This window comes from Eupeodes corollae, chromosome 2 (genome assembly GCF_945859685.1).
Source record: "Eupeodes corollae chromosome 2, idEupCoro1.1, whole genome shotgun sequence".
Lineage (NCBI taxonomy): Eukaryota > Metazoa > Arthropoda > Insecta > Diptera > Syrphidae > Eupeodes > Eupeodes corollae.
The window spans coordinates 131774779-131802161 of NC_079148.1; the positions used below are offsets into that span (position 1 = coordinate 131774779).

General features: G+C 29.7%; 1 protein-coding gene across 1 annotated transcript in view; it reads right to left on the minus strand.

Annotated features, from left to right (window-relative positions):
* Positions 1 to 27383, minus strand: part of LOC129948178 (neuropeptides capa receptor) — an 87807-nt gene that overhangs the window by 33797 nt on the left and 26627 nt on the right. Inside the window, exon 2 of the mRNA XM_056059058.1 lies at positions 24480 to 24630. Within this exon, the coding sequence (XP_055915033.1) occupies positions 24480 to 24630 (151 nt within the window). The remainder of the gene's footprint in view (positions 1 to 24479; positions 24631 to 27383) is intronic.

The following is a 27383-nucleotide window of genomic DNA, read 5'->3' on the forward strand; positions in this document are numbered from 1 at the left end:
GCTTTGCGTACCTGTTGTTGGGCTGCATTTACCTTCCGACATTCTTTATCAAACCAGGGGTTCCTTGTTGGTGGTTGCTTGAAACCGAGCACATCAGAGGCGGCTCCTCTGATTGCATCTTGGCAATGTTGCCACTGGTTTTCGATACATTGCGTTGGCAGCAGAGAACTTTGAGAGAGGTTACTTGTAACTTGGTTGGAAAATTATTTCTCGATCTTTTGCGATTGTAGGCGATCGATGTTGGGTCTGGAAACCCGAAGTGCTACCTTGGCTACAACGAGCTAGTGGTCCGAGTCGATGTTAACTCCTCGGAAAGTTCGGATATCCATGATACTGCAAGCGTGTCTGGCGTCGATAGCAATATGGTCAATCTGGTTGACGGTAGAATGATCTGGAGAACTCCAAGTTCCTTTGGGGATGTTGAGGTGTGGAAAACGCGTACTGAATCCGTTGTCGGAAGTGTTGTCGTGCAGGCTGTATTTCCCGAATATTCCACCAAAGATGTCTTCCCTTCCTAGCTCGGCATTTAAATCGCCCAGAAAAATTTTAATATCGTAGGTAGGACGCTGCTCATACGATTTGTCTTAGAGCTCAAAGAATATATTTTTGGCGTTGTCATCTTTCTCTTCTATGGGGAGGTGCCCGCATACCAGACTAATATTGTAGAATTTAGCCTTGCACCTATAGCTCAAGACTTCTAGCCTAAGTCTGTCTCCAATACCAAAGCCGCATCAAAAAAAGCGATGTTGGTTTTCGTGGTAGCAGTCACCATAGTAAATGTCGCAGTTTTTCATCCTCTTTTTGCCCGGCCCATCCCTCTCCCACAATGATATGAAGTTTTTTTTTTTAATTTCTATGGTTTGAAATACCTGAAGAATTCTAGGCAAATAGCTTAATGACGTAACTGTCAGTATCATACAGCATTTCAATCCGCTCCTCTTGACGTTGGCACCTTTAAAACTCAGCAATTGACACGATAAATTAATTTTTATTGCTGGAAGATACATTTCGAATACAAAACTGACGTCAATTGGATTTTTTTTTAACTTAACAAAGGTAAGTTTGAACAGTTTGGAGTAAAATTAACTTGTATCCTCAAGAACTTGAAATTGGTAAACAAATGCTTACCAATTTTTTTTTAAAGTTTTTGACAACTTTATTTATTGATTAAATTTAATGGTGGTCAAAATCTTTTCTTTGTTTTTAAATACTTTAATTATGAAAAACCACAAACAGCTGAAGTATTTATTATTTTTTCTGTTCATTACCATGTCATTATATGTAGACCAAATTTATTTGAAATCGATACCTCTGCTGGTTCTTGAGATTTGGAGCACGAAAAAGATATTCCAAACACACTCAGAGACTCAAATACAGACAAATCCTTAAAAAACGATGGATTTAGAATCCATCAGGAACCTTGAAACATTTGAAAAACTTCCAATTGGAATTAAAATATGTTATAAAAATGGAGTTTTTAAAAATTAACTTGATGTATCTAATACAAAGTTGAAAGTACGAGCTAAACGAAAGTGAAAGTGCTTTAAGACAACTGGAAATTCAAAAGATGACCTGCCTGTGTCATATCAATTTGTTTTTACGGGTACCGCCTCTTGCGAGGAATTGACAAATCTTCTTATCATAAAATGTGCTTTCTCAAACTTTCCGCTCGAATTCGGTTTAAAACTGTAGGTCTCCACCATTCCTGATAAAATTACTCACAAAGATTAATGGTTGAGAGTTGTAAGTCACTAGGCCTGTTGTTACGAACTGTTGAAGTACCTAATTTATATATTTTTTAAAGATCGTGAATTTAGCTGTAATCAAATTCTTTGATTCCAAATAGAACTATTAAATTAATTTATAGATGAAGTGAACTCAATCGAGTGTGTGATACACAATTCGAAATCTCTGCTGCCCAATTTTTAATATCATCTTAAAGATGCTGTTTGCTTGATGAACATCGTCAGCAAAGTAGTTCTGGAATCACATTTAAAATTTGTCTAATTCTTTAAAGAGCTGAAAACTGCGTAATGAAAATAGAGCAAGGTTTCAAACCAACTACATTCTGCATCATCCTCATCACCTTTTAAAACAAATGCATTCTTTTTGAATTAAGATAGTTTTCTTACACACCAAAATCTCACTTATACCTAATAACACTTCAAGACCTCTAATTATTACTCCTATTTGCAGCTTTAAACATTTTTTCAAAACACGAAGTAACCTAATCTGATGAGGAATTTAACAATAGACTAAACGCCACAGTTTCGAGAGTTTCTTTAAATGTTACTCTACTTATATTACTCTATCCAGGATATCAGAATTTTGTATTCAAGCTATTGAAAAGGTTTCATGGACAAATATTTTCCTTGAGCATTATTTTCGATTTTTTAATGTTTTAACATTAAGCGAGTTAAACGAAATTCTTCAAATGTTTGTTTATTTCTTCTTAGCTCTTAGTTTTCCGAATTCTTCCAAAAAACTCTGAACGAGTTTAACAATCCATATTATGTCTTATCAAAAAGTTGTATTTAATTTGTTCTATTCTTGCCTAACATTTTTCGTTAACTTCAAAACTGTGAACAAGTTCAAAAATTGCAATTGGCTTTCAAAAGCATTTTTTTACTTCCTATAGGTACTGAGGAAAATCGTTAAGAATATACCCGGATTGAATTTGCGCGATGAAAACCCGTATATAACTTTCGATTTTTACAAACTTATAATCAGATTTCATAGCCACGATTTAAGTCCGAAGGAACTATTAATTAAACAAAAATACAATTTTTCCTTAAGCTAAAAACAAACATTTCATCCAAACTTGCATCGAATCAGAAAGTAAGTTAAAATTAAATGCAGACTTATGCTTAAATTCATATTCGGAGGTGCATACGCTGATCACGACTTAAGGGCGATACAAGGACGGTATCAACGTAAGTATTTTCAGCCAAATTTCTTCAAGTCTGTAAGCTCTTGGGTTTAGGCTTTAGGTCATCAGAAAATTGGCATGCTTACTTTTACTCTTTCCAAGAAAGCGCTGCGACGAAATGCCCAAACCGTCAATATACGGCTTCAAACTTAAGTCTGCATATTTCTTCAACTTACCATCAACTCTTATACCAGTAGTTTTGGTAGAAATGTTTGCTTTATTTATTGTTTCGAGTGAAATCCGAAACCGATATTTTTATACAAAAGCCTGAACGACTTTTTTAATGAACTACTTCGCGATGTTTGTATAATTTCCATATTTGAAAATGTAGCACAACAAAGACTATTGAAGTATGTTTGGCGATTCCGAAAAAAAACTCTGAACGAGTTTACCAGCTATTTCTCTTCGTTTACGGTTTAAACGATCGATCTTAGATACCATCGTAAGCTACCTCTTTGCTTTTTTAAAAGCGAGATTTAATAAGAGTTCGTGATTTGAAAAAGATTGTTATATTTCTTTGAAAATGGAGAGAACTGATGAAACTTCAAACGAGATTTCATTACCAAATTCTGGACAATATCCAATAAATATCTTAACGAAGCGACGCACGGGTGGAGCGCGTAGCGTTTGGCTATAAAACTTGAAGAAGTTTTGGGTAATTTTAAATAAAAATGTTCAGTTTTTCGAAACTAGTTCTAGAAATTCTAGAAACCAACTTCAAGAACTCAAGATACAAAAAAATGAATTTTCTAGTGGAGATGTTTTTGAAAATAACTGTTGAAACTTTCTGCTTGAGCTTAAAAAATCTAGAAATAATAAAAGTCGATATAGTAGGAATGAGTTGAAGACTTAGAATACCCTAAAAATTCTTTTCGAGATATCAAGTGGCAAAAACAAACATTCAGTCAGACATACAAATTCTGAAACTTAGGGACGATTCCTTTGAAACATTAAAAAATCAAAACACGGTAAGGGTGAGCATGAGTGAGATCCACAGAGCAAAGCTAAAAGTTTCATCAAACTTGTAGGGAAGCGTTTAGAAGAAATCACTTCGAAATCGAGTGTGACAGTTTTTACGTCTATGTCCAGATTGATTTTGAAAAATTTTTCGAAATCGGTTTTACATAATCAAGAAATAATAAAAGTTTATCAGTTTTAAAGAAATACAAAATTTCCCGATTTCAAAATGTTTACATTTTTCGACGTTTTGACGTTGCTCGATATCTGAAGAACCAGCAGATATATTTACGTTAAATAAATTATGCTACGGATAAATAGATAGTTTGTTTTCTGAATAGCAAATTTAATTATTTTGGAGTGATGGTCATTGAATTTGACTGTCATACCAGAGGTCTAGGTTTCATTACTGCTAAGAAAATTAAGCTTAAAAAATATAAACAAAATGTACGCTTAATTTTACTACGAACTGTTGAAACTGAAAAGCCGATATTTTGAAGCAGCATTTTGAAATCTGAAAATTTTTAACAATATAACATGAAGCTTGTGTTTCGCCCACCTGTTTTGAAAAGTATCCTTTTGTTTTGTAAAATAAAAAGTTTCTTAAATTCTTAAATATGAAAAATGGCCGAACTGAATTTTAACAAAAGAAATAAAATGTATTTATTTGCCTTCTAAATAAAAATAGTAATAATCACTTACCATAAATAAGTTTTCATTTAAAATGTATTTTATTTGTGGAATTTCATTAAATTTTAAATTATTATATTTTAATTGTACCTACTTTTTATTTTAATTGAATGTAAATTTTTCTTTTTAAAAATATAAAAAATACCTTAAAATAATAATTTTTTTTTTTCTCCTCAATTTGATTTTAATTTGTTTTTATTTTACCTTATTTAATGTTTTATTTAAATGTTCTTATTCACTTCACTTAATTAAAAAAATATATATAAACTCTTTGTCTTACATTCAGAGATCATGGATTTAATCTATAAATATTATAACGGTCTATGAAATCTAATTCCGATCTAAAGCACTACACGGACGCGCACTCGACAAAGATTCAACAACGACTGCGCGCGCAAATCAGTTTTCTCTCTCTGTTGCTATCTATGGACTATGATATGATGACTCCAATAGTCCAATTCCATTTCCAATTTGCGCTTATTATTCTCACTCAGAGCTTACATAGAAAGGATTAGGAGAAATTAGGATTTAGGATAGCGATGGAGTAATGATAATGAGTGTTAATGCAGTGCAGGTGCATTGCAATTTCTCATTTTTTATGAGCAAAAGAGAAATAATTATTCTAACAATTGGAGAACAAAATGGCTGCTACTGATGTGGTGTGGTGATTGGTCACTGCTGTTGTGGGTGAAGATATTAATGGGAGAATCTTATTAGAAATACTCAAGTTGGAAGAAAAAACGAAATAAATATATAATGTACATTATGCAATTATGCATGGAAGTGGGTGGCACAAAAGAGAAATGAAAGGCGATCTATGTTTTGCCTATAAATTCTGTTTTTTTATTTTTATTTCAATGATGAGCGAATTTTAAATATTTCTTCTAGTTTTGTTTTTATTTAAATGCTTGCATTGTAATTATATTTAATTACAAATAATGTTAAAAGAATTAACTTATAATCGTATTGTAATTAACGAATAAAGAATTTGTTTAAGATTAAGTAGGGAGGATTTTTTTTGTTTTGTACTCAGAAATAGCTTTCGTTGTTTTTTGTACATTATTCACGTTAACGAATTAAGGCATGAAACCGTTTTGCAAAGAACATGAAACATTTTGTTGAACCATATAAATTGTTGATTTCGAATTTAATTGTATTCGCTAGTGTAAATCAAATTGTTCAATTTTTAATTTCAACTTGAACTTGCGATGTCTTTCCAAGCCCTCATAGCCCTCACCAATAAATTGATTGAATTCGAACTTGGAAATTAAGGTCTTAAGCCGATTCTCTTTAGGCTTTTTTTCATTTTTTAAGACTAAAAATAAAAGTTGTAGTACAGGGTTACCCATTTTGCTGTTTTAAAAGTAAACGAAATATTAAATACTTTTTTCATGTTTTTTTTTTTACTTCCCATAGGAAGTTATTGTAATGGGTCCGATTTGTCAAATTGAAAATTTTGTCATTTCTCGATGTTTCAAGTTCCCTAGAGTCAAAATAAAAGATTTTAAGAAAGATGTATGTGCGTGCGTGTGTACGTACGTTCGTACGTCCGTACGTTCGTACGTCCGTACGTTCGCTACGTTTTTTCGTCGTCCATTAATAAGCAGAAGAGATATCGACTTCAAATAAATTGTATTATACAGATAATAATGCGGAAAGATGCCGAAAGGGATTTCAAGAAAATTGAAATAACAGTTAAAAAAAATGAAAATTTTGGTTAATACTAAATGTCTAACAAATTAAAAACTCTAGAGATTTGAATTAGATTTAATATAATATATTGTCAAGTCACCAAAGGTATATTTAAAAAAAAAATCCAATTAACGGTTTTTGTTATAAATCAAAAAAAATAATTTTAGTTCCATAACATCTATTAAAATTGTGAGAAAAATCAAATGGACACTTTTTTTTATAAAACAAAAAAACCTACATTAAAACATTTCTCAAAGTTGGTAAAAATCGAATTTCGACTAAAAATATCTTTTCAAAAACTTGATATTATGACTTCAAACTTATTTTATCTTATAAGAAATATTGAATTGAAAATTTGAATTGACAGTTTTTTTACAAAAAGTATAAACCTACAAATAAAACAATACGAAAACTTATTAAAAATTTACTTTCGACTCAAATAGCTTTTCAAAAATTAAAAATAGTATCTTTAAGCTCTTTTTACTTCGCAGATAATATCGTTTTCGATATTCAGCAGGTTTTTTTTATAAAAATCCAACAATTTTTTTCATAAAAAAATAAAATCTACAAAAAATAGTACGCAAATTTGGTAAAAATGGATGTTCGGTTCTAGATATCTCTCAAATTAATTTCATTCATCCCATTTGTAAAAAGCTACCTTAATTGTTAAAAAATTGTTTTCGACTAAAAATCTATTTAACAAAACTAGATTTTCAAACTAAACTATTTCTTTATATGATAATTGTTGATAATTTTTTTAATTTTTAAGAATAATTTAAATTACATTTTTTTAACAGAACTCCAAAACCTGCAAACTTTTAAGCAAGACAAATCGATAGACGGGATGGGAAGTTATCAGTGTGTGTCGCAGCCCAGCCTCTTTTTTGAAATATTTTTCAACAAGGTTTAAAATGTTTACCAACTCTCAAAGCTATCAAACTTTAATTTCTTAGAATTATCAAATGTCAATTTTTATTCAAAGTGGTTAATTTGGAACGACCTTTCTTAAAAAAAGAAGTACGTACAAACAAGAGTTTAAGATCTTTAAGTTTGTGTATTTCCATCAAATCTTGAACTGATTTCTGTTTCTTTCAGCATTCGTAAAGGTCAAAGAGATACAATCCGCAACCCTTAACTCGCACCCCTTATCTAATCATGTGAATATTAGTTACAATCTGGTTTTGTTGTTTCATTTTGGGTTCAATTGAGGGAGTATTTGCTCAATTAAATATCTAAAGTATTGGTCAACGTTGGTTATAACAATATTTTAGATATTATTATGTATCCCGATACTATTATGTATTTCGACAGAAAAAAAAGAAGCATAAAGAAGAAATTGGGCGTAAACTGATACAATGCTCTAAGGAAAGGAATTTGTTTCATTGACAAACAATCATTAGTATAGAAGAAGGCACAGCTGTACATATTTAAGTTCTCTAAGGCCTGAAGACTATAGCTGAATAAAAACAGGCAAAAGAATAAATATAGAAAAAAAAATCAAAGATTCTTAAGTATACTTAATATTTCTTTTGCTCTTGAAACAAAGTTGCTGGAACAAAAATGGATACCAACACAGAATTCATATTTTCTTCAAGAATATGGCACATTTAAAGGATTCGTCCTCATGAAAACAAAAGTGTCTTAACTATGTAAATTTAATATTAAACATATTCAATAAATCCTCTATGTTATATGATTTTAATTGGAACAAAAATACGACAAGTATCATATTATTGAAATATTGCTAACATAGCTATCATATTTCATCAATCGAAGGCTATTTAGAAAATTCCCAAACACATTTCTTCCCTTCACACAAATATGATGACTAGGGGTACTTTATGTTTGTCTCCTTAACGATTCCCTTGATTATATGGAAGTGGAAAATTTATAGCTATTGAATCGATCGTAATAACTTTTTTTTATGGCTGCAATAAAAATATGCTTAAAAAATTTATATTCGACTTTAATCCTTATTACGAGCATATTATTATCAACAATTGATGATAATGATGAGTATTATCTTCCAGATATGTACATATATTCAACAAGTTTGTTTATTATATTTTATTTGAATCTACATAAATTATGTTAATGTGATAATAATAAGGATAAATTTAAAAACATGCTTCATATCAACTTGTATGTCTATTTATATCTTTTCAATTTATCCCCATTTGTTTTGAAATAAACAAAACATTAACACTGAATTGATTTTGAATTAACTTAACGACAATTGTTCCCTTTGATCGCAAACTGTGTAAAAGTACACAGGCAATTAATTTTGTTTTATTGCACAGACGAATAAAACCAAAAGCAGTTGGACAATGGAAATTGAACATTTGGCACGATTATTGCTTTATTTTATATGCGAATATAAAATTGAGCATTAAATTTTGTTTAGTCGTCTTGAATATTATTTAGATTATAATGACTTTTGAACGTGCAAGCTCTGTACCCATGTAATCTTATAAGAGGAGGTTATAAATAAATAGGAAATACATTATCTTAAAAAAGGGATAGGTATTGGTAATTCTGTATTTTTTATTGGAAAAATTAAGTGTAATAAAATAAAAAGTCCTGATGAAATAATATTTTTATAATGTGAGGAACCCTTTTTATTTATAGAACTTCTCGAAGGTATTACATAGGTATGATGATACTTTATAAGGGATAGGGAATTTTATTTTTGTGATATTTTGTAAAATTATTGACTTTCAATTGGATTTTTGGTTGAATGGCGGAATGAGAAATATTGAATTTCAGACAATTTTAAAAATTCTATAGCTATTCAGTTTTAATAAAATCGATCGATCAATAGGTAATAATGACTGTCGTATAGATACTAGAATTAAGGATGAGTTATTGTTGCATTCTATTTTCAATACGGATAAAAGCATATATTTAAATGATATTCAAATAAATATTGCTTTAACAGAATTTTTAATAGATTGATTATTTAAAGTACATTTTTTGTTTGAAAAAGACTACAAAGTTGAACATTAAAGGCTGTTTCAATTTTATTTTTTTATTTTTTTTTATTTTAATTAGTCACAAGCTTTTCTAATTGAGAAAAATAATAATAACTTATTTGGTTACCTTGCGTTAAAAGTGGGATAGGTCCAAAATTAACTTTTTGTCGAAAATCGGACAAATATATTATTTCACGGATATGTACACTGAGTAACAAAAAAGTGGCACGCTTTGAAATTTCGCAATAATTTAAAATATGTAGGAAAGAGGCTGGGATGCGACCCACACTGATAACTTCCCATCCCGTCTGTCGATTTGTCTTGGTTAAAAGTTTGTAGATTTTCGTGTTGGTTTAAAAAAGTTGTCAGTTGAATTATTCTTAACAAATTTTAAATTACCTTCTTATAAGATAAATAAAGTTTGAAGCCATAGTCTCAAATTTTCAAAAAGATATTTGAGTCGAAATTCAATTTTTACCAACTATGAGTAATGTTTTTTTTAGGTTTTTATTTGTTATACTTTTTATTCATAAAATTTTTAGGTGACACATTTTTTTTTTTTTTAGTTTTGACTTCAAATTAATTTCATTCATCCAATTTGCATTTGTTTATATAAGAAATAAAAACTTTTAAGAAATGCTACTAAAACTGGTAAAAATTGGTTTTCGACTAAAAAATCTCGTTAACAAAATAGATTTTGAAATCAAACTATTTCATCATATGCAAAAAATTGACAACTTTTTTCACAGAACACGAAAGCCTACAAACCTTTTAAGCAAGACAAATCAATAGACAGGATGGGAAGCTATCAGTGTGGGTCGCATCCCAACCTCTTTTTTTGAAGTCGATATCTCTACTGGTTCTTGAGCTATGGACGACGAAAAAACGTCGCGAACGTACGGACCTACGAACGTATGTACGTACACACGCACGCACGCAGACATCTTTCTAAAAATCTTTTATTTCGACTTAAGTGACCTTGAAATGTCGAGAAATGTCAACATTTTCAATTCGACAAATCGGACCCATTACAATAACTTCTTATATGAAGTTAAAAAGACTTGTTTTTTGAATTCAGTATTATATCTATGTTCTGAATAAACAAATGGGCGGAAGATTTAAATAAAACATAAATAAATGAGTTCTTGTTCATTGAGTAGTGGGTATTGCATCCCTTCATCTATCAAAGCTTTAAAAGCGTCTTGGCGTAAGGTTTTTTAAGATCGTTTTGTGCGAATATTCCACTCCCCAATCTGCCCAGATCTCTGCCCACTTAGTGGCTCGGGAAGAGCAGGGCACTTCCTTATCATTTATTCCACCAGATCCCAAATATGTTGGATGGGATTTATATCCGGGATCATGGCAGGTCAAGCCATCACGTCGATTTTTACTTTTTCCAATTCGCATTGTCTTCCATCAACAAGAAATTTTCACTAATGAATGGTGCAAAAGCAACCAAATATTTTTCCAATATGTTGGTGATTCAATAATTGTAGTTCACCCAGCGTTCCACTATGCACAGCCCAGGTATTCCGTGTATGAATATTCCTGCCCACGTCATCCATGACCTCTCCAGGAATATTCCCGCTGGGCAACTGTTGTGCAACTGATCTTCTCCATACTCGTTGACAAAACTCGGTCTTATCAGTGAAAAGAACCATACCATAGTCGGCCTCGGTTCAAACTTGGTGAAGGCGGGCAAACTCAATTCGCTTCTTCTGCTGTATCGTATCGCCGCCCCACTTTTTAAGCATTCAAAGTGATCCCTCTCACTGATTAAAGTCTGCGAGCACTTCAACCGCTAATTGGGGACGATCTCTAAGGCTTTGAGTCAAGTTAAAATTTAAATTCTTGTCGATAATATTAATATTAAACCTTGTAAAAATGTAGTATTTCAGGAATATATTAATATAGTATAGTATTAATCAATTTAAAATTTTAGCAGGTTTAGAAAGTGTATGTCCCCAAAGGCAAAAAATATGTACTTGCACCTTTTAATATAAGTTTTTCAATTTTAAACATGTTAACAATACTTGCTTATAAACATTCTTGACTTCTTACATTAATTTTATTTCATAGACTTTTGGGACTAATACAAACAAATTGGCCTTGAATTGTGTCGATATTTAAAAATTGGAAATTTAAATTATTTCTTAAGTAAACGATATCAATTAATCGATAATAGAAATTGAGTTTTTAAAAATATTTTAGTTTAGTTTCAATATAAGAAAGTTTAAAGTAAAAAAAAAACTGTACCAAATTTCGAAGATAAGAGCATTTAATAGGTAAATTGTTTTAACGATAAATTATTTGAAATTTTATTATAAGATTCCTGGTGCTTTGATTTTTTACAAATAGGGTTCAAAGTTTCATGAATTAAACTATAATATAAAAATGATGTTTTTCTTAAAATTATTTTCCATTAGAATGTGTATGGAACATAGTCCAAAATAAAAGATTGAAACGCCTTTAGTTACAGAGTTTCTACAAAAACAATTTTACGGCACTTGAACCAAGTTTTAAAGTTATTTCGAGTTTGCAAGTTTTTCACAAATTATTATTATTATTATTCAAGGGCTATTTTTATTTAAAAAACATCTAAATCAAATTTTTGTAAAACTTAAAACTCAAAAGTACCTTTAAATCTAATTTTTAGGTAAAATAAGTTTTAGAAAAACTTAATACTATAAACGTTAGTTTTAAATATCGTTGACATCAAATCAGTAAGTAATTCAAAAATAAGATATTCTGTTGAGCATTTAAAATTTCCATTTAAGTCCAGCTCAATTTTGTTTTAATAGAAATCAATCAAAAATGACTGTTCACATAAAGAGACAAATTCAGGAACCAAAAAGGCATCTTGTCATCATTTTGTCCAACAACCAAAGTTAATCAGTTATAAGAATTAAGATACATGTAAACATTCTCTGATAACTCCTTAGCATAAATCTGGATCTAAAGCATCTGTGGAAAATTATAGACCTATTGCTAAGCTAATTCCCAAATTATTTGAAGCAATTGTTAAAATTAAACTTTAAAGTTTAGTTAAAAACTATATTTCCCTGCATCAGCATGGCTTTATGAGTGGTAGGTCTACTGCAACAAATTTAGCAATTTTTACAAATTACTGTCTTGGCTGTTGAGAAATCGTACTCAAATGGATGTAATCTAAACCGATTTTTCCAAGGCATTTGATCGGGTACAACATATTGTTCTGTTGAAAAAACTTGAATTGCTTGGCTTCCACTCGAATCTCCGTAAATGGATCAGAAGCTATTTGGTTGGACGAAGACAATACGTTAAAATTGGTGATGTTCTTTCTAGTGAAATACAACATTTTTCCGGTGTACCACAAGGTAGTCATCTTGGTCCACTTCTTTTAATTTTATTTTTAAATGATTTACTAAATTGTATTAAAAGTTCTAGATGTCTTTTATATGCTGATGATCTCAAGATTTTTAGTTATGTAAGTTCTTTATCAGATGCTAGTAAAATTCAATTGGATATTGATAATAATACCAAGTGGTGTTTCATAAATGGTTTAAATTTTAATGTAAAAATGTTTAGTGTTGTTGCGTTTTTTAAAATAAATGATCCGATCAGTTTTTAATGAAGTTAACAAATCAAAAGAATTTTGGTGTGATTTTTGACTCGAATATTAATTTTTCTGTATAAATTGATAATGTTATTTCAAAAGATAACGTCATGTTCGGATTTATTCCAAAAGCTAACGCCATGTTGGGATTTATTTCAATAACTTCTAAGTCATTCGTAGATACTTATACTTTAAAAACTCTTTTTGTATCCCTTGTAAGACCTTTAGTTGAATATTGTTGCATAATATTAAATCAGTTTACACAATTAAGTATTTTAAGGATTGAAAAGGTTCAGAAGACATTTACAAAATTTGATTTAAGAAAGCTTTATAATTATTCAAATATGCCACCTTATGAGACCTTTATTTGACTAAAAACATTTCGTATCTATAAGAAAATTGTATTCAGTACTCTTTGCTTACGATGAAAATGAAAATGAACAATTTATGTACAAGTTGAGCATTTGTACATAAATTGTTCATTATTGTTGTCTCTGTTCAATATATTCCATCTCGGAATTTGCGTCCTAGAAATGGTATTTCTCTACATGTTCCTTTTCATAGCACAAATTATACGAAACATAACCAAATACTGCTTCTTTTATTGCTTTTAACGAATTTGGGTTTGTAAATGATTTTAATAAAAAAAAGGTGGGATGCGACCCACACTGATAACTTCCCATTCCGTCTGTCGTATCAATTTTTACCAAATTTCCGTACTATTTTTTGTAGATTTTATTTTTTATGAAAAAACGTTTGAAGCCAATATTTTTAATTTTTGAAAAGCTTTTTGAGTCGAAAGTAAATTTTTACCAAGTTTTATTATTGTTTTCTTTTAGAGTTTTATGTTTTGTAAAAATCTGTCAATTCGAATTTTTTAAAAATTTTACCAAATGTTGAATATTTCTTATAAGATAAAATTAGTTAGAACTATTATCTCAAATTTTTGAAAAGATATTTTATATCATTTTTTTACAAACTTTTGTTAATTTTTTTCGGTTTTTAATTTATTATAAAAAAACTGTCAATTCGATTTTTCTCAAAATTTTATCAGATGTCAAAAACATTATTCTTCGTTGCACAAAATTGTTTTGGAGCTGAAATCATATTTAAGTCGTAAAATTTTGAAGGTGACACATTTTTTTTTTTCAGTTTTATTGATTTATAAAAAACCGTTATATAGATTTTTTTTCAAAAAATATACTTGTTTGGTATCACGTTACAATATATTATGTAAAATTTAATTCAAGTCTCTAGCCTTTTTAGTTCGTAAGATATTTAAGGTTAAGCAAAATTTTCACCTTTTTTTCAAACTGCTATGGTAAAAAAACCACCCACGCAATTTTCTTGAGAGCCCTTTCTGCATCTTTCTGCCTTATTATCTGTATAACAAAATTTATTTGAAGTTGATGTCTCTTCTGGTTCTTGAGCTATGGAGAACAAAAAAACGTCGAGGACGTACGAATGTACGTATGCACGCACAGACATCTTTCTAAAAATCTTGAAACGTCGAGAAATGTCAAAATTTTTAATTTGACAAATCGGACCCATTACAATAACTTCCTATGGGAAGTTAAAAATAGATTAGATATTAGAAAGATGTTTTGAATTTTTTGTAACAACATGTTTTTGCCATTGTCAATTTTAAATATAATGTTTGATTTTAATGTAGTCTCCATAAAGTATTGTAACTTGAAAGTCATGACTCTTCTTTCATTTATCAAAATGTTAAAACCATTTTCAAATCAATACAAAAATGTGCTGAATTCAACAACAGTATAGTTCGGTTCAGAGGATAACTCTAAATATATAAGTTGAATACCCAACACTTAGTTGCCTAAGATAGCTTAAATCCTCCCAGTATTGAACCAGAAAAAAACTATTTAATTCATGTAAAAGCCGGTCAAACTTTTTAAAGTGAATTTAAAAACTTAATTTTTTAAAGAACTTAAGTATTCTTAAATGTACAACCTGCGCTACTTTTGGCATGAGAAGTGCTTTCTCAAATTCAACTTAAAACTGTAGGTCCCCTCCATCCTAAAAATCTAATTTCATATGATATCATTCCAAGTATTTTCTAAGACATTTTTTAACAATTCGAACAATTCCATCAGGGACTGGTGGTATTAATTTGATTGACCGGAAATAACTGGAAATTTCAGCAGAAAATAAAGAAAAGCATAGCATAATTAAATGTAGAAAATTTGAATACTACACAACAATTTTACACCACCTGACTTTTTCCTGTGATTTTCCCGACCAATGTCCACAAAAACGAAATAAGCTCACCCATTACTTAAATTTAGTCTGATATGTATGTAATTTATTTGAATACGTTCCATCGCTATTTGAATACCATGTTCCATAAGCGATTTTTCATATGATATATAAAATGTCTACCCACATTCTCAGAAGCAAAAGATTTTTTAAATTTTGTTCAATAAAATTCTAATTTGGAAATTAAAAAAAAATTATGTCGTTATAGTGCCACACTAATATAACATTAAACGACTCTTTAAAATCGTTAGGTATACATAATATAAATACCTTTTTACGAATACCCTTCTTGAAAAGATGTTGTGATATTGGAATTTAACCTGAAATATAATACCTTATTTTATTTGTAAGATTCAATAGGTTTTATTTTGACCCATAAATGTCAAATACCATACACATCGTCCTTTTAAGAAATCTATATCTTTATTTTTTTAACATTCCCAAGAATTCACCTGTACCAGCATTTTAAAAATGCCATTGCCTTTTGTGAACCTTGTGTACACCTCACACCTAAGGGAATATACATATATGTATGTTAAGAATGGATGTATCAAGATCAAATCAATTTATTCCCAGATGATTTTTCTAAAAAAAAACACTGTTATAGGTGGACAATAGGTACCCCAGGAAAAAGAGGACAATTTTTCATTTATTTTTCCTTGAAGGAAATATAAAATTTCCAGTTAACTTTTGGTCAACTTTGACAAGAGAAATAAAGGTTTTCTCTATAAGTTTGTATCTTATCGTGTTTGTTAAGTATGCAATAAAAAATCAAAAGCATGAAAAAATGATTAATGATTATCAAATGACAAGTCCTTTCATTGGGAACAAATTTCTTGCTGCCATAATTTTAGTCTGTAAGTTTCCCAATATGTAACAACAACTTTCTATTGTCTTGTTTTTCATAGTTTTTCCGTATCAGTTTGAAGTACAAAATAAAAATATCACTACAAAAAATAAATATAAACCTACATGCGTAACGTAGGTACCTACGCTAGCTATGCCCTAAACGACCTTACGTATCTATTTCTGCATTTTGTATAACAATTTTCAAAGAACAAAGCAAGTACAAAAATAATGAGATAGATAAGTTATTTCGTTTGGTTGTTCTTTTGTTTTCAATATGCTCATTATTTAGGATAACAAATAAAATAGAGCACCATATATATATTAACCTACTTAAAAGTTGTTGCATAATAATGTTGTTACACCGAGTTGCCAATGTAGTAGTTTAAGTTTTTGCTAATAAAAGTACTTTAAAAAATGGAAATATCAACCAAATAAATAAATAAAGACAACCAGTTTAATTTTAACACTTTCTTCATGAAGCTTGTTTAATTTTTCAGGTGAATTTGAAAATCAAAGCAATCATCCGAAGGGTGCTATATCTATTATCGTTAAAGAAAACGTGATATCAGCATCTGATGTCCATATTTTCTTAGATGGTCAGGCCGCTATCAAATCTCTGTACTCTGTCTCTATTCAGATGGCAAAGTAGTTTAATATTCACCTTTGTTGGGTGCCAGGCCATAGAGACATTTCATTAAACTGAAAACTCTATGGAAACAGTTATACACCTTCTCAAGCTCAAAAACGCAAAAATTACATAAGTACTTCTTCAATAACGGTCTAAACGAACTAAATCACATAAACATAATCTGCCTCTCACGTTTCGTAAGGGACTCAATCTAGTTTCATTGAGCTTAGAAGAAATCCTCAAGATTCATGTGATATCACAATAGGCCATTTAACTGGCCTAAGTGCGTCCTACTCCATCCCGGACGGCCACTTTAACCTCACCTAACCTATATCTGTTAGGTTGGTCAAATATTTACATTGGCAACATTGTTTTTTAATTTGTTTTTTGTTTTAATCTATTTAACAGTTTTGTGTGAGGTTGCTTCTTTGTTATCACACATTTATTTCGAAGAAATTTGATTCAATTCGAGAAATTCATCTGGAATTCATTTTAAAATATATATTTGGTTATGAAACGTACCCAAAATGACATGAAAAATTCACGGATTATTAAATCTAATAGAAATATGTGGAATATTGGTCTACATTTCTTCGAAATTTGAATGGTCAACATTAATTGTAACAAGCTACTGTTACTAAGCTTTTTTTCGTTTGAATCAGTTCAAGACACTTAAATTGTTTACGTGCAGCAATTGAGATTTTTCTAAAAATTGTTTTTCTAAAATGTAATATTAAAACAAATTTCAGGAGAAATGAACTGACGTATAATATTTCATATGAAAATGATATCAACCAAAAGGCTGCTATTCGTAAAGTGTCAGTACAATATTCTTTTCATGGAATTTTAAATGACAACTTGCACCTTTGCAGCTGTACGTCCCCAACTTCAAGAATTCCATCTTTATAGTGAGGTATATTCACTGATCCACAGGAGCCCCAATCTAGAGTTGTTAAATTACAATAGCTTTGTGGCCAATTGGAAAAATAACACGGTTAGAAAACTTTTTTGTTAACTTCCCATAGGAAGTTATTGTAATGGGTCCGATTTGTCAAATTGAAAATTTTGACATTTCTCGACGTTTCAAGGTCCCTAGAGTCGAAATAAAAGATTTTTAGAAAGATGTCTGTGCGTGCGTGTGTACGTACGTTTGTACGTCCGTACGTCCGTACGTCCGTATGTCCGTACGTCCGTACGTCCGTACGTTCGCGACGTTTTTTTCGTCGTCCATAACTCAAGAACCAGAAGAGATATCAACTTCAAATAAATTTTGTTATATAGATAATAAAACAGAAAGATGCAGAAAGGGCTCTCAAGAAAATTGCGTGGGTGGTTTTTTTACCATAGCAGTTTGAAAAAAAGGTGAAAATTTTGGTTAACCCTAAATATCTTACGAACTAAAAACGCTAGAGACTTGAATTAAATTTTATATAATAGATTGTAACGTGATACCAAACAAGTATATTTTTTGAAAAAAATCAATATAACGGTTTTTTTTTTAAAGCAATAAAACTGAAAAAAAAAATTTGTCACCTCCAAAATTTTACGACTGAAATATGATTTTATCTCTAAAACAATTTTGCGCAACGAAAAAAAATGTTTTTGACATCTGATAAAATTTTGAGAAATATCTAATTGACAGTTTTTTTTATAAAAAATAAAAATCTAAAAAAAACATTACTCAAAGTTCGTAAAAATTGAATATCGATTCAAATATCTTTTCAAAAACATTAAATTTAGGCTTTAAACTTATTTTATCTTATAAGAAATATTGTTTTCTACATTCTGAAAAATTTTGAGAAAAATCGAATTGACAGTTTTTTTTACAAAAAATAAAAACCTAAAAAAAAATTTATAAAAGTTGGTAAAAATTGATTTTCGACTCGAATATCTTTTCAAAACTTTGAGATATTGGCTTTAATTTACTTTTATCTTTCAAAAAATCTTGTTGTCAACATTCAGTTAAAGTTTGAAAAAAATCGAATTGACAGTTTTTTTTACAAAAAATAAAAACCTAAAAAAAAATGTATAAAAGTTGGTAAAAATTGATTTTCGACTCAAATATCTTTTAAAAACTTAGAGATATTGGCTTTTATTTACTTTTATCTTTCAAAAAATCTTGTTGTCAACATTCAGTTAAAGTTTGAAAAAAATCGAATTGACAGTTTTTTTTACAAAAAATAAAAACCTAAAAAAAAAATTATAAAAGTTGGTAAAAATTGATTTTCGACTCAAATATCTTTTCAAAACTTTGAGATATTGGCTTTAATTGACTTTTATCTTTCAAAGAATCTTGTTGTCAACATACAATTAAAGTTTGAAAAAAATCAAATTGACAGTTTTTTTACAAAAAATAAAAACCTAAAAAAAAAGATATAGGTCTGTTAGGTTGGTCAAATATTTACATTGGCAACATTGTTTTTTTCAATTTGTTTGTTTTAATCTATTTGACAGTTTTGGGGTGAGGTTGGTTCTATGTTATCACACATTTATTTCGAAGAAATTCGATTCAATTCGAGAAATTCATCTGGAATTCATTTGAAAATATATATTTGGTTATGAAACGTACCCAAAATGACATGAAAAATTCACGGATTGTTGAATCATTGGTCTTCATTTCTTCGAAATTTGAATGGTCAACAATAATTGTTACAAGCTACTGTTACTAAGCTTTTTTTAATTTGAATCATTTCGAGACACTTTAATTGCTTACGTGTAGCTGACATGTCGTACACAAAGTTACCATTATGACACAATTTAGATTTTTCTAAAAATATTTTTCTAAAATGCAATATTAAAAAAAAATTCAGAAGAAATCAATTGAAGTATATTTCATAGTAAAACGATATCAACCAAAAGGCTGCTATTCGTGAAGTGTCAGTACAATATTCTTTTCGTGGAAAATTTAAATGACAACTTGCACCTTTGAGGTATAGTCACTGATCCAGAGAAGCCCCAAAACAAATCTAGAGTTGTTAAATTACAATAGCTTTGTGGCCAATTGGAAAAATAACACGGTTAGAAAACTTTTTTGTTTACGATAGTGTAATTGCGCCATTTTGGAATGTAGAAAAATCCAATGCGTTGTTGAAGAATTAGTCACTTTCAGTTAAGGTGTAAGCTATATTTGACAAATTTCTAAAGATTACAGCTTCAAAGTGAAATCTGCCCAAAAGCGAACCGTTCAAAATGAAATAATTTATTGAAAAGCCTTATATGACTTCATAGTAATTTTGGGAAGACGTATTATTTATTAATAGAGAAATTCGAAAGTACGACTTCGTTGAATAGTCAGAAATTGGACCGAAACATATTTTGCCTCAGTAGTTTAGTTTTAGTTGTCTCTTTATTTCATTAGATAATTAATAATTTTTGTTTACATATTCAATTGATATAAAACTTACTTAAGTCTATATGGTTTGGCCCATGGCCGTCTTCCAGACTGACATTTTTTAAACACATGTATCTTAACAATCTTCATTTATTATACAATTCCTATAACGAAGAGCAGCGACAGTATAATTGTTTAGGGCATTCCATCCGAAATTTCAGTTTAGTATGGCAATAAGCTCGGCTTCATTAAGGCTTTATTTCCCAAATATCTTACCCTGAACTCTTTCGTGATTGGACAGATCGCAATAAAATGATGAATGTCTTCTCGTATGTTCAGATTGCAAAAGTAAAAGTAAATCTGGGCGATGAGGCATGAAGTTAAGTTTAAGTAATTCTAATATAGTTTCAAAAATAGTGCTTATTTAATTTAATGGCATGGTGTTAAGATGGTATGTATTATTACCAAGGCAGAAGTTTAAACTGTTATAATAACATCTAAAAAGCGACGAACGGGCCTCAGATGCGTTTCTGTCGTACAGATGTGACCATATTTTTCTAAAAGTATATCAAACTTTTTCCTCATCAGGGAAAGTTGTTCATTTTGAGTTACCATCAGATTCATACTGCAGGTATCCGCCAAATTTTCCCATTTCGTCGTCATATTTCCTGCCACCATAATTGAACACTTCAGTATGATTTTGGGTATTTTTGCATCATTAATTTGTAAGACTTTGACAATATAGTTGAAATGCATGCTAAGAGTTTCCAATACCATGGGAGGTAGCCCTGTTTCCAGATACAGCATATAGTTTGTGGAATTTCTCGTAAGCCGGAAAATTCTTCTTATAAAGTATCGGAGAAACTTTTCGATTGCTTCAAAAGAGCAGTAACGCCAAAGCTGAGCTCCATACAATAAAATTATAAAATCGATGCAGCTGTAATGCGGAAAAGCTTGTGTTTTGTTCTATGGTCAAAGCAGTCACTTTTGAAACCGCGTTCCCACACAGTTGAAATTGCACGTTTTGCCTCCCTTAGTTTCAATTCTAGATTTTTTTTTTATATTTCGATTTGAAGTAAATAGAACTCCCAAATATTTATACTCTCGAAAAATTTCGACCGCCTCGTTATTGAATGTCCACTTTTCTTTTCTTGCAATCCTGCCACCACCTGTTCTAAATATCATTATCTTGGATTTTTAAAGGTTTATGTCGAGATTCCATCGATTACAAAAGCCGTTTAGCCTATTCAGCATCATTTGCAGTCCATCCTACGTCTCTGCAAAGAAGACCATGTCGTTCCTCCAAACACAATTCTGCCTTTAACCACATCTGTTATGTCGTTTATAAACAATATAAAGAGCAAAGCACTAAGTATACACCCTTGCTTGAGACCCATTTCCGTGCGAAACTCTACCGAGACAGACGGTCCCATCCCATATGTATGCTGTATTTATTGTGTTTATAAGGCTTTCAGAATGATGATTGTTTTACTCAACAGTCCAATGGCATACAGCTTATAGAAAAGCGCTTCAACATAGAATACATATAGTTTTCTTTTTCTCCTGATATATGAATCGGCAATGTTGTACAGTGAGAATATGTGATCCGTTGTGGAATAGTTCTTCCTGAAACCGGCCTGATATTCAGGGAGTATAATTTTTCTCCTGACCCATTCGGACATTCTATTCTCAATAAGCCCAGCGAAGAGCTTTGCATTTGTATTTAAGAAAGAAATACCTCTAAAATTTGATGCTTTATCATTGTTTCCTTTTTTGAAAAGCGGAAAAATTATTGATTTTCTGAAACTTTCGGAAACTACAGCATTTTCGAAAAGTCGATTAAATTCTTTAGTAAGCAGCAAACAAAATTCATCAGTTGCGTCCTTATAGTGCTCAAAAGTAATACGATCATCTCCAGGCGCCTTATTCACTTTAGCTTTCTTAATAACTTCTTTATTGAAAAATAGGCTGGGATGCGAACCACACTGATAACTTCAAATCCCGTCTGTCGATTTGTCTTGCTTAAAAGTTTGTCTATATGTACTCCTATCAATTTTTACCAAATTTGCGTACTATTTTTTGCAGATTTTATTTTTTGTATGAAAAAACGGACTTTTGGATTTTTATATAAAAATTACTGAAGCCAATATTTTTAAGTCGAAAGTAAATTTTTACCAAGTTTTAGTACTGTTTTTTTTTAGAGTTTTATTTTTTCTAAATTTTATCGAATGTTTAAAACAGTATTTCTTATAAGATAAAATTTTGTCCAATATTTTAAATTTTTAAAAAGATATATGAGTCGAAAATCAATTTTTACCAACTTTAGTTAAATTTTTTTTGGGTTTTTAATTTTTTGTACAAAAACTGTCAATTTGATTTTTATTCAAAATTTTAATGAATGTTGGCAATAATATTTTTTGAAAGATAAAAGTAGTTTTAAGCCAATATCTACAATTTTTGAGAAGATATTTGAGTCGAAAATCAATTTTTACCAACTTGTGTAGGTGCATCTTTTTTAATTTTTTTTTTTGTAAAAAACTGTCAATTTAATATTTTTGGAAATTTGTCCAAATGTTGAAAACAATATTTTTTATAAGTAAAAATTAATATAAGCTATTATCTCAAATGTTTGAAAAGATATTTGAGTCCAAAATAATTTTTTACCAATTTTTGTTAATTTTGTTTCGGTTTCTAATTGTTTGTTAAAAAACTATCAATTCGATTTTTTTCAAAATTTAACTGAATGTTGAAAACAATATTTTTTGAAAGAATAAAGTAAATTAAAGCCAATATCTCAAAGTTTTCAAAAGATATTTGAGTCGAAAATCAATTTTTACCAACTTTTATTAATTTTATTTTAGGTTTTTATTTTTTGTAAAAAAAACTGTCAATTCGATTTTTCTCAACATTTTTCAAAATGTTAAAAACAATATTTTTTATAACATGAAATAAGTTTGAAGCCTAAATTTTAAGTTTTTGAAAAGATATTTGAATCGATATTCAATTTTTACCAACTTTGAGTAGTGTTTTTTTTTTTTAGATTTTTATTTTTTATAAAAAAAAACTGTCATTTCGATTTTTCTCAAAATTTTATCAGATTTTAAAAACATCATTCTTCGTTGCACAAAATTGTTTTGGAGATGAAATCATATTTTAGTCGTAAAATTTTCGAGGTGACAAATTTTTGTTTAGTTTTTTTTTAATTGTAAAAAAAAACCGTTTAATTGATTTTTTTCAAAAAATATACTTCTTTGATATCACGTTTCAATACATTTTAAGATTGGTTCGTAATATATTTAGGGTTAACCAAAATTGTAACCTTTATTTTAAACTGCTATGGTAAAAAAACCACCCACACAATTTTCTTGAGAGCCCTTTCTGCATCTTTCTGACTTATTATCTGTATAACAAAATTTGTTTGAAATCGATATCTCTTATGATTGTTGAGCTATGGACAACGAAACAACCGTCACGAACGTACGTACAAACGCAGGCACAGACATCTTTCTAAAAATCTTTTATTTCGACTCTAGGGACCTTAAAACGTCGAGAAATGTCAATTTTTTTAATTTGCCTAATCGGACCCAATACAATAGCTTCCTATGGAAAGTTGATAATATTACTCTCAAAATAATTGTATGCAGATTTTGAGAAAAATCGAAATAACGGTTTTTTTCTTTTACAAAATATAAAAACTCTACAAAAAGTTGGTAAAAATTAAATTTCTACTTCTATTTTTTTGTAAAAATTTGCCCAGAAGAATTTAACCTCAGTATTTTTCTTACAAAAATAAGAAATTAAATTGGTAAAAACTGGCGTCCGATTTGAATATCTTGGGAATAGATAAAAGTTTGAGTTCAAATAATTTAAATATTTGCATTTTTTTTTAACGTAATATTTTGTTCTTAGAAAAATCAAATCCGTATTTGTTATTGAAGAAATAAAAACTTTAAAAAAAATTTAGCTAAAAACAATTCAAATTGATTTTCGACTAAAATGTCGCGAACAAAAACAGATATTGAAATTAAACTTGTTTTATCATATGGCAAATTTTGTTGCTAACTTTTAGTTAATTTTAGAAAAATTCACTTGACAACTTTTTTACGAAAACATACAAAAACAACCAAAGTATTGAAATAAGAAATGGTATTAGACTGCAGTATGATGAGAATCTTACAGAAATTGACAGAGTGGACAGAGTCCTTTAAAATTTTTCAGACAAAGTCAATGAACAATATTCTTACCAAAAACGAAAACCTACAAAAACGAGTCAAAATTAGAAAAACTTGCATTTTGACTCAATTATGATTAAAATAAAGATATTGACTTAAAATTTGTTATCTTATAATTTAATTGTATCATTAGTGTTTTGTTGAAGTATTGGTTTTGGTTTTCGAATTTATCACGACAGAAAACTCAAAATAACTTATATTTTTCAGGTTTTGTAAAGTTTTTTAAATAATACCTCATAGCAACACTGGCAGTAACAAAACAATAAAAACATAGTTATTTTACATATGGATACCACCATTCAAAACGAAATACATATATGAACTTACCCAACAACAGGAACATGAGATCCGACACAGCTAAACTAAATAAATAATAATTTGTTGCCGTATGCATGGTAGAATGGCGAACAATAACCACGCAAACAAGAACATTTCCAAGAATGCCAGTTATGAAGATTCCGCCAAATATGATTGTGACCTAGAAAAAATAAAAAAAATACAAATTAAAACAAAAATATTTTAAATAAGTAAACAAAATAGCTTTAGGATTTTTAAAAAAAAGCACATAGAAAAAAAAACAGGAAACAATTATGATTGCAAATGTATGCCAATGTTACACGATTACACCAAAACAACAAAAAAGGAACGAAAAATGAATAATGGAGTATATTTTATCTTTGAAAGGATATTTTGTTGTTTTCCTTTTTTTTTTTTGTTTTGTTTCCTAAACGACTACAGAGTCCTCTGTGGGAAGACAGTCATTACAGCCTTTGTTTAAAATGTCGGACAATTGAAATCTCATTGTGTACAGTCTTATCGTACATTGTCAAATTCGTTGTCGCAGATAGTTTTGTCCTTCAAGAACAACAATAATATGACATCGAAACAAAAATCTCTGACTTTGTTGTCTTGATTTCTTCACGAGAGCTTAAAGCCTTCCTTATAACGTGCCTTATTCATACATGTGGCTGCATTTCTATTATAGATACAATGCAACAAATGTATCTCATACTTGTGTATACTTACAACTAGTAGTTTTCGAAGTGTAGAAAGGACATTTTCGTCTCATTTCTTCTTCTTTATCCTTTTGTTTAGGTTTTCTATGTTCTTTTTTTGTTGGTTTTCATTCTTTTTCTATGTGTACTTATTTTTTTGTTGTTGCCAAGGGATTTGTATAGCTTAGGTAAAAAGGATATATGTCTCATAGATTTAGCTTATCTGTGAAATTACCAAGAATTGTGTTACACAATATGGCTTTAAAGAAAAGGCTTGAAAAGTGCCATCGATAAGTGTTGTGTTGTGTTGATGTGATGTGAAATGTATGGCTTTTAAATAAAATATAAAAGCATTTTAAAAAAAGCAAAAAAGAACAAATAATTCATTTTTGGTTTTGTTTATCTTCTAAGAGAGAATATAAAATCTTATTTCTTGGAATATTGATGTAGGTATGAACAATATAAGGTGTATTCCATAATGCAAAGGCAAATAAAATAGGTATGTACCTACATGTATTGATCACATGTACTCTTGAGAAGGTGTAGAGAGCTAAGACTTGAGGTATAAGTTGAGTTTAAACTCGATATATTGTTTATTATTATTATTTCATTTTCCTGTTTGTGATGGTAACATTGATAACACTGGTCGACAAATAACGTCTTGATTTCTGTCCCATAAACAAAAAAATACATTTTTAAAGGATCAAGTTAACCCGAATTCAAAAGTTCTCTTATTAGTTCTGAACCTGTATTTGACTCTTAACTCCAATTTAATGCTTTTATGGTTTTTAAAAACACATTTTGGAATTAATTTTAAGTGCTGATTTTTACTGTTTCCAAAAATTGTATAAACAGACTTTTTTAATAAGAGTTAATTTCTGATTTATGTAAGACTGATGAAATCTAACAAATTATGAAGACTTTTCGAATTTTTGTTTGAAGTCCATACTATCCATACTAATATTATAAATGCGGAAGTAATTTTGTCTGTCTGTCTAATACTCAACCACGCCTAAAATACTGAACCAATTTGCATGAAATTTGGTATGGAGATATTTTGATTCCCGAGAAAGGACATAGGCTGTTTACCTCGGGCAAATGACGCAATCCCATGGGAAAATTCAGGTAGACCGATCGCTTTTACGCCTAACTACTGAACACATTTAAATGAAATTTGGTAAGGAGATAGTTTGAGACTTAAGAAAGGACATGACGCGTTCTTGGCTCCTAAGTTCCAAGTTCCACAAATAGTAATTTCCAACCTAAACTTTGCTATGCTCAACCAGCTAATGAGGAAACGCCAGTATGTATTATCAGCAAGAGTAGTGAGCGTGGATGAATGTTGCAGCAGTGTAAATTTTTGGTTTGGGATGAATGTACAATGTCCCACAAAAAAGCAGTTGAAGCACTGGATCGTACACCGGGCTATCATGGGAGTGATGATAGTTCTCGTAGCTGGTGACTTTGAACAGACCCTGCCGATAATTACTAGAGGCACACCGGCAGATGAAATAAATTCTAGTTTGAAAGCAATTTTTTTCGTCAAAAATCGTAAATTTGAATTTTTTAAAAACAATCTGATAAATGATTTTTTAAATTGTCTCCTAATTGTTTGTCTTAAATTGGAATATATTTTTGGAATGGTCATATGGGGTAAGCCCCAGGAAATTATTGTAAATTTGACCTTTCTTGACGTTTCAAGGTCCCTAGAGTCGAAATAAAAGATTTTAAGAAAGATACCTGTGCGCGCGTGTGTATTTGTGACGTTTTTTCGTTGTCGATAGCTCAAGAACCAGAAGAGATATCGACTTCAAATAAATTTTGTTATTCAGATAAAAATGCAGAAAGGTCTCTCAAGAAAATTGTGTTAGCGGTTAATTTACTATAGTTGAAAAAAAGGTGAACGTTTTGATTAACCCTTAAGGTTTCTTTTATAAATCCAAAAAACTGAAAAAAAAAAATTTTACGAATTCAAAATTATTTTATCTCCAAAACAATTCTGTGCAACGAAAAATATCGTTTATAATATCTGGTTAAATTTTGAGAAAAATCGAATTGACAGTTTTTTTTATAAAAAAATAAAAACTAAAAAAAATATTACTCAAAGGTGGTAAAAATTGAATTTCGACTCAAATATCTATTTAAGAGAGATTATGGCTTCCAACTAATTTTAACTTATAAAAAATATTATTTTCAACATTCGAACAAATTTTGAAAAAAATCGAATTGACAAGTT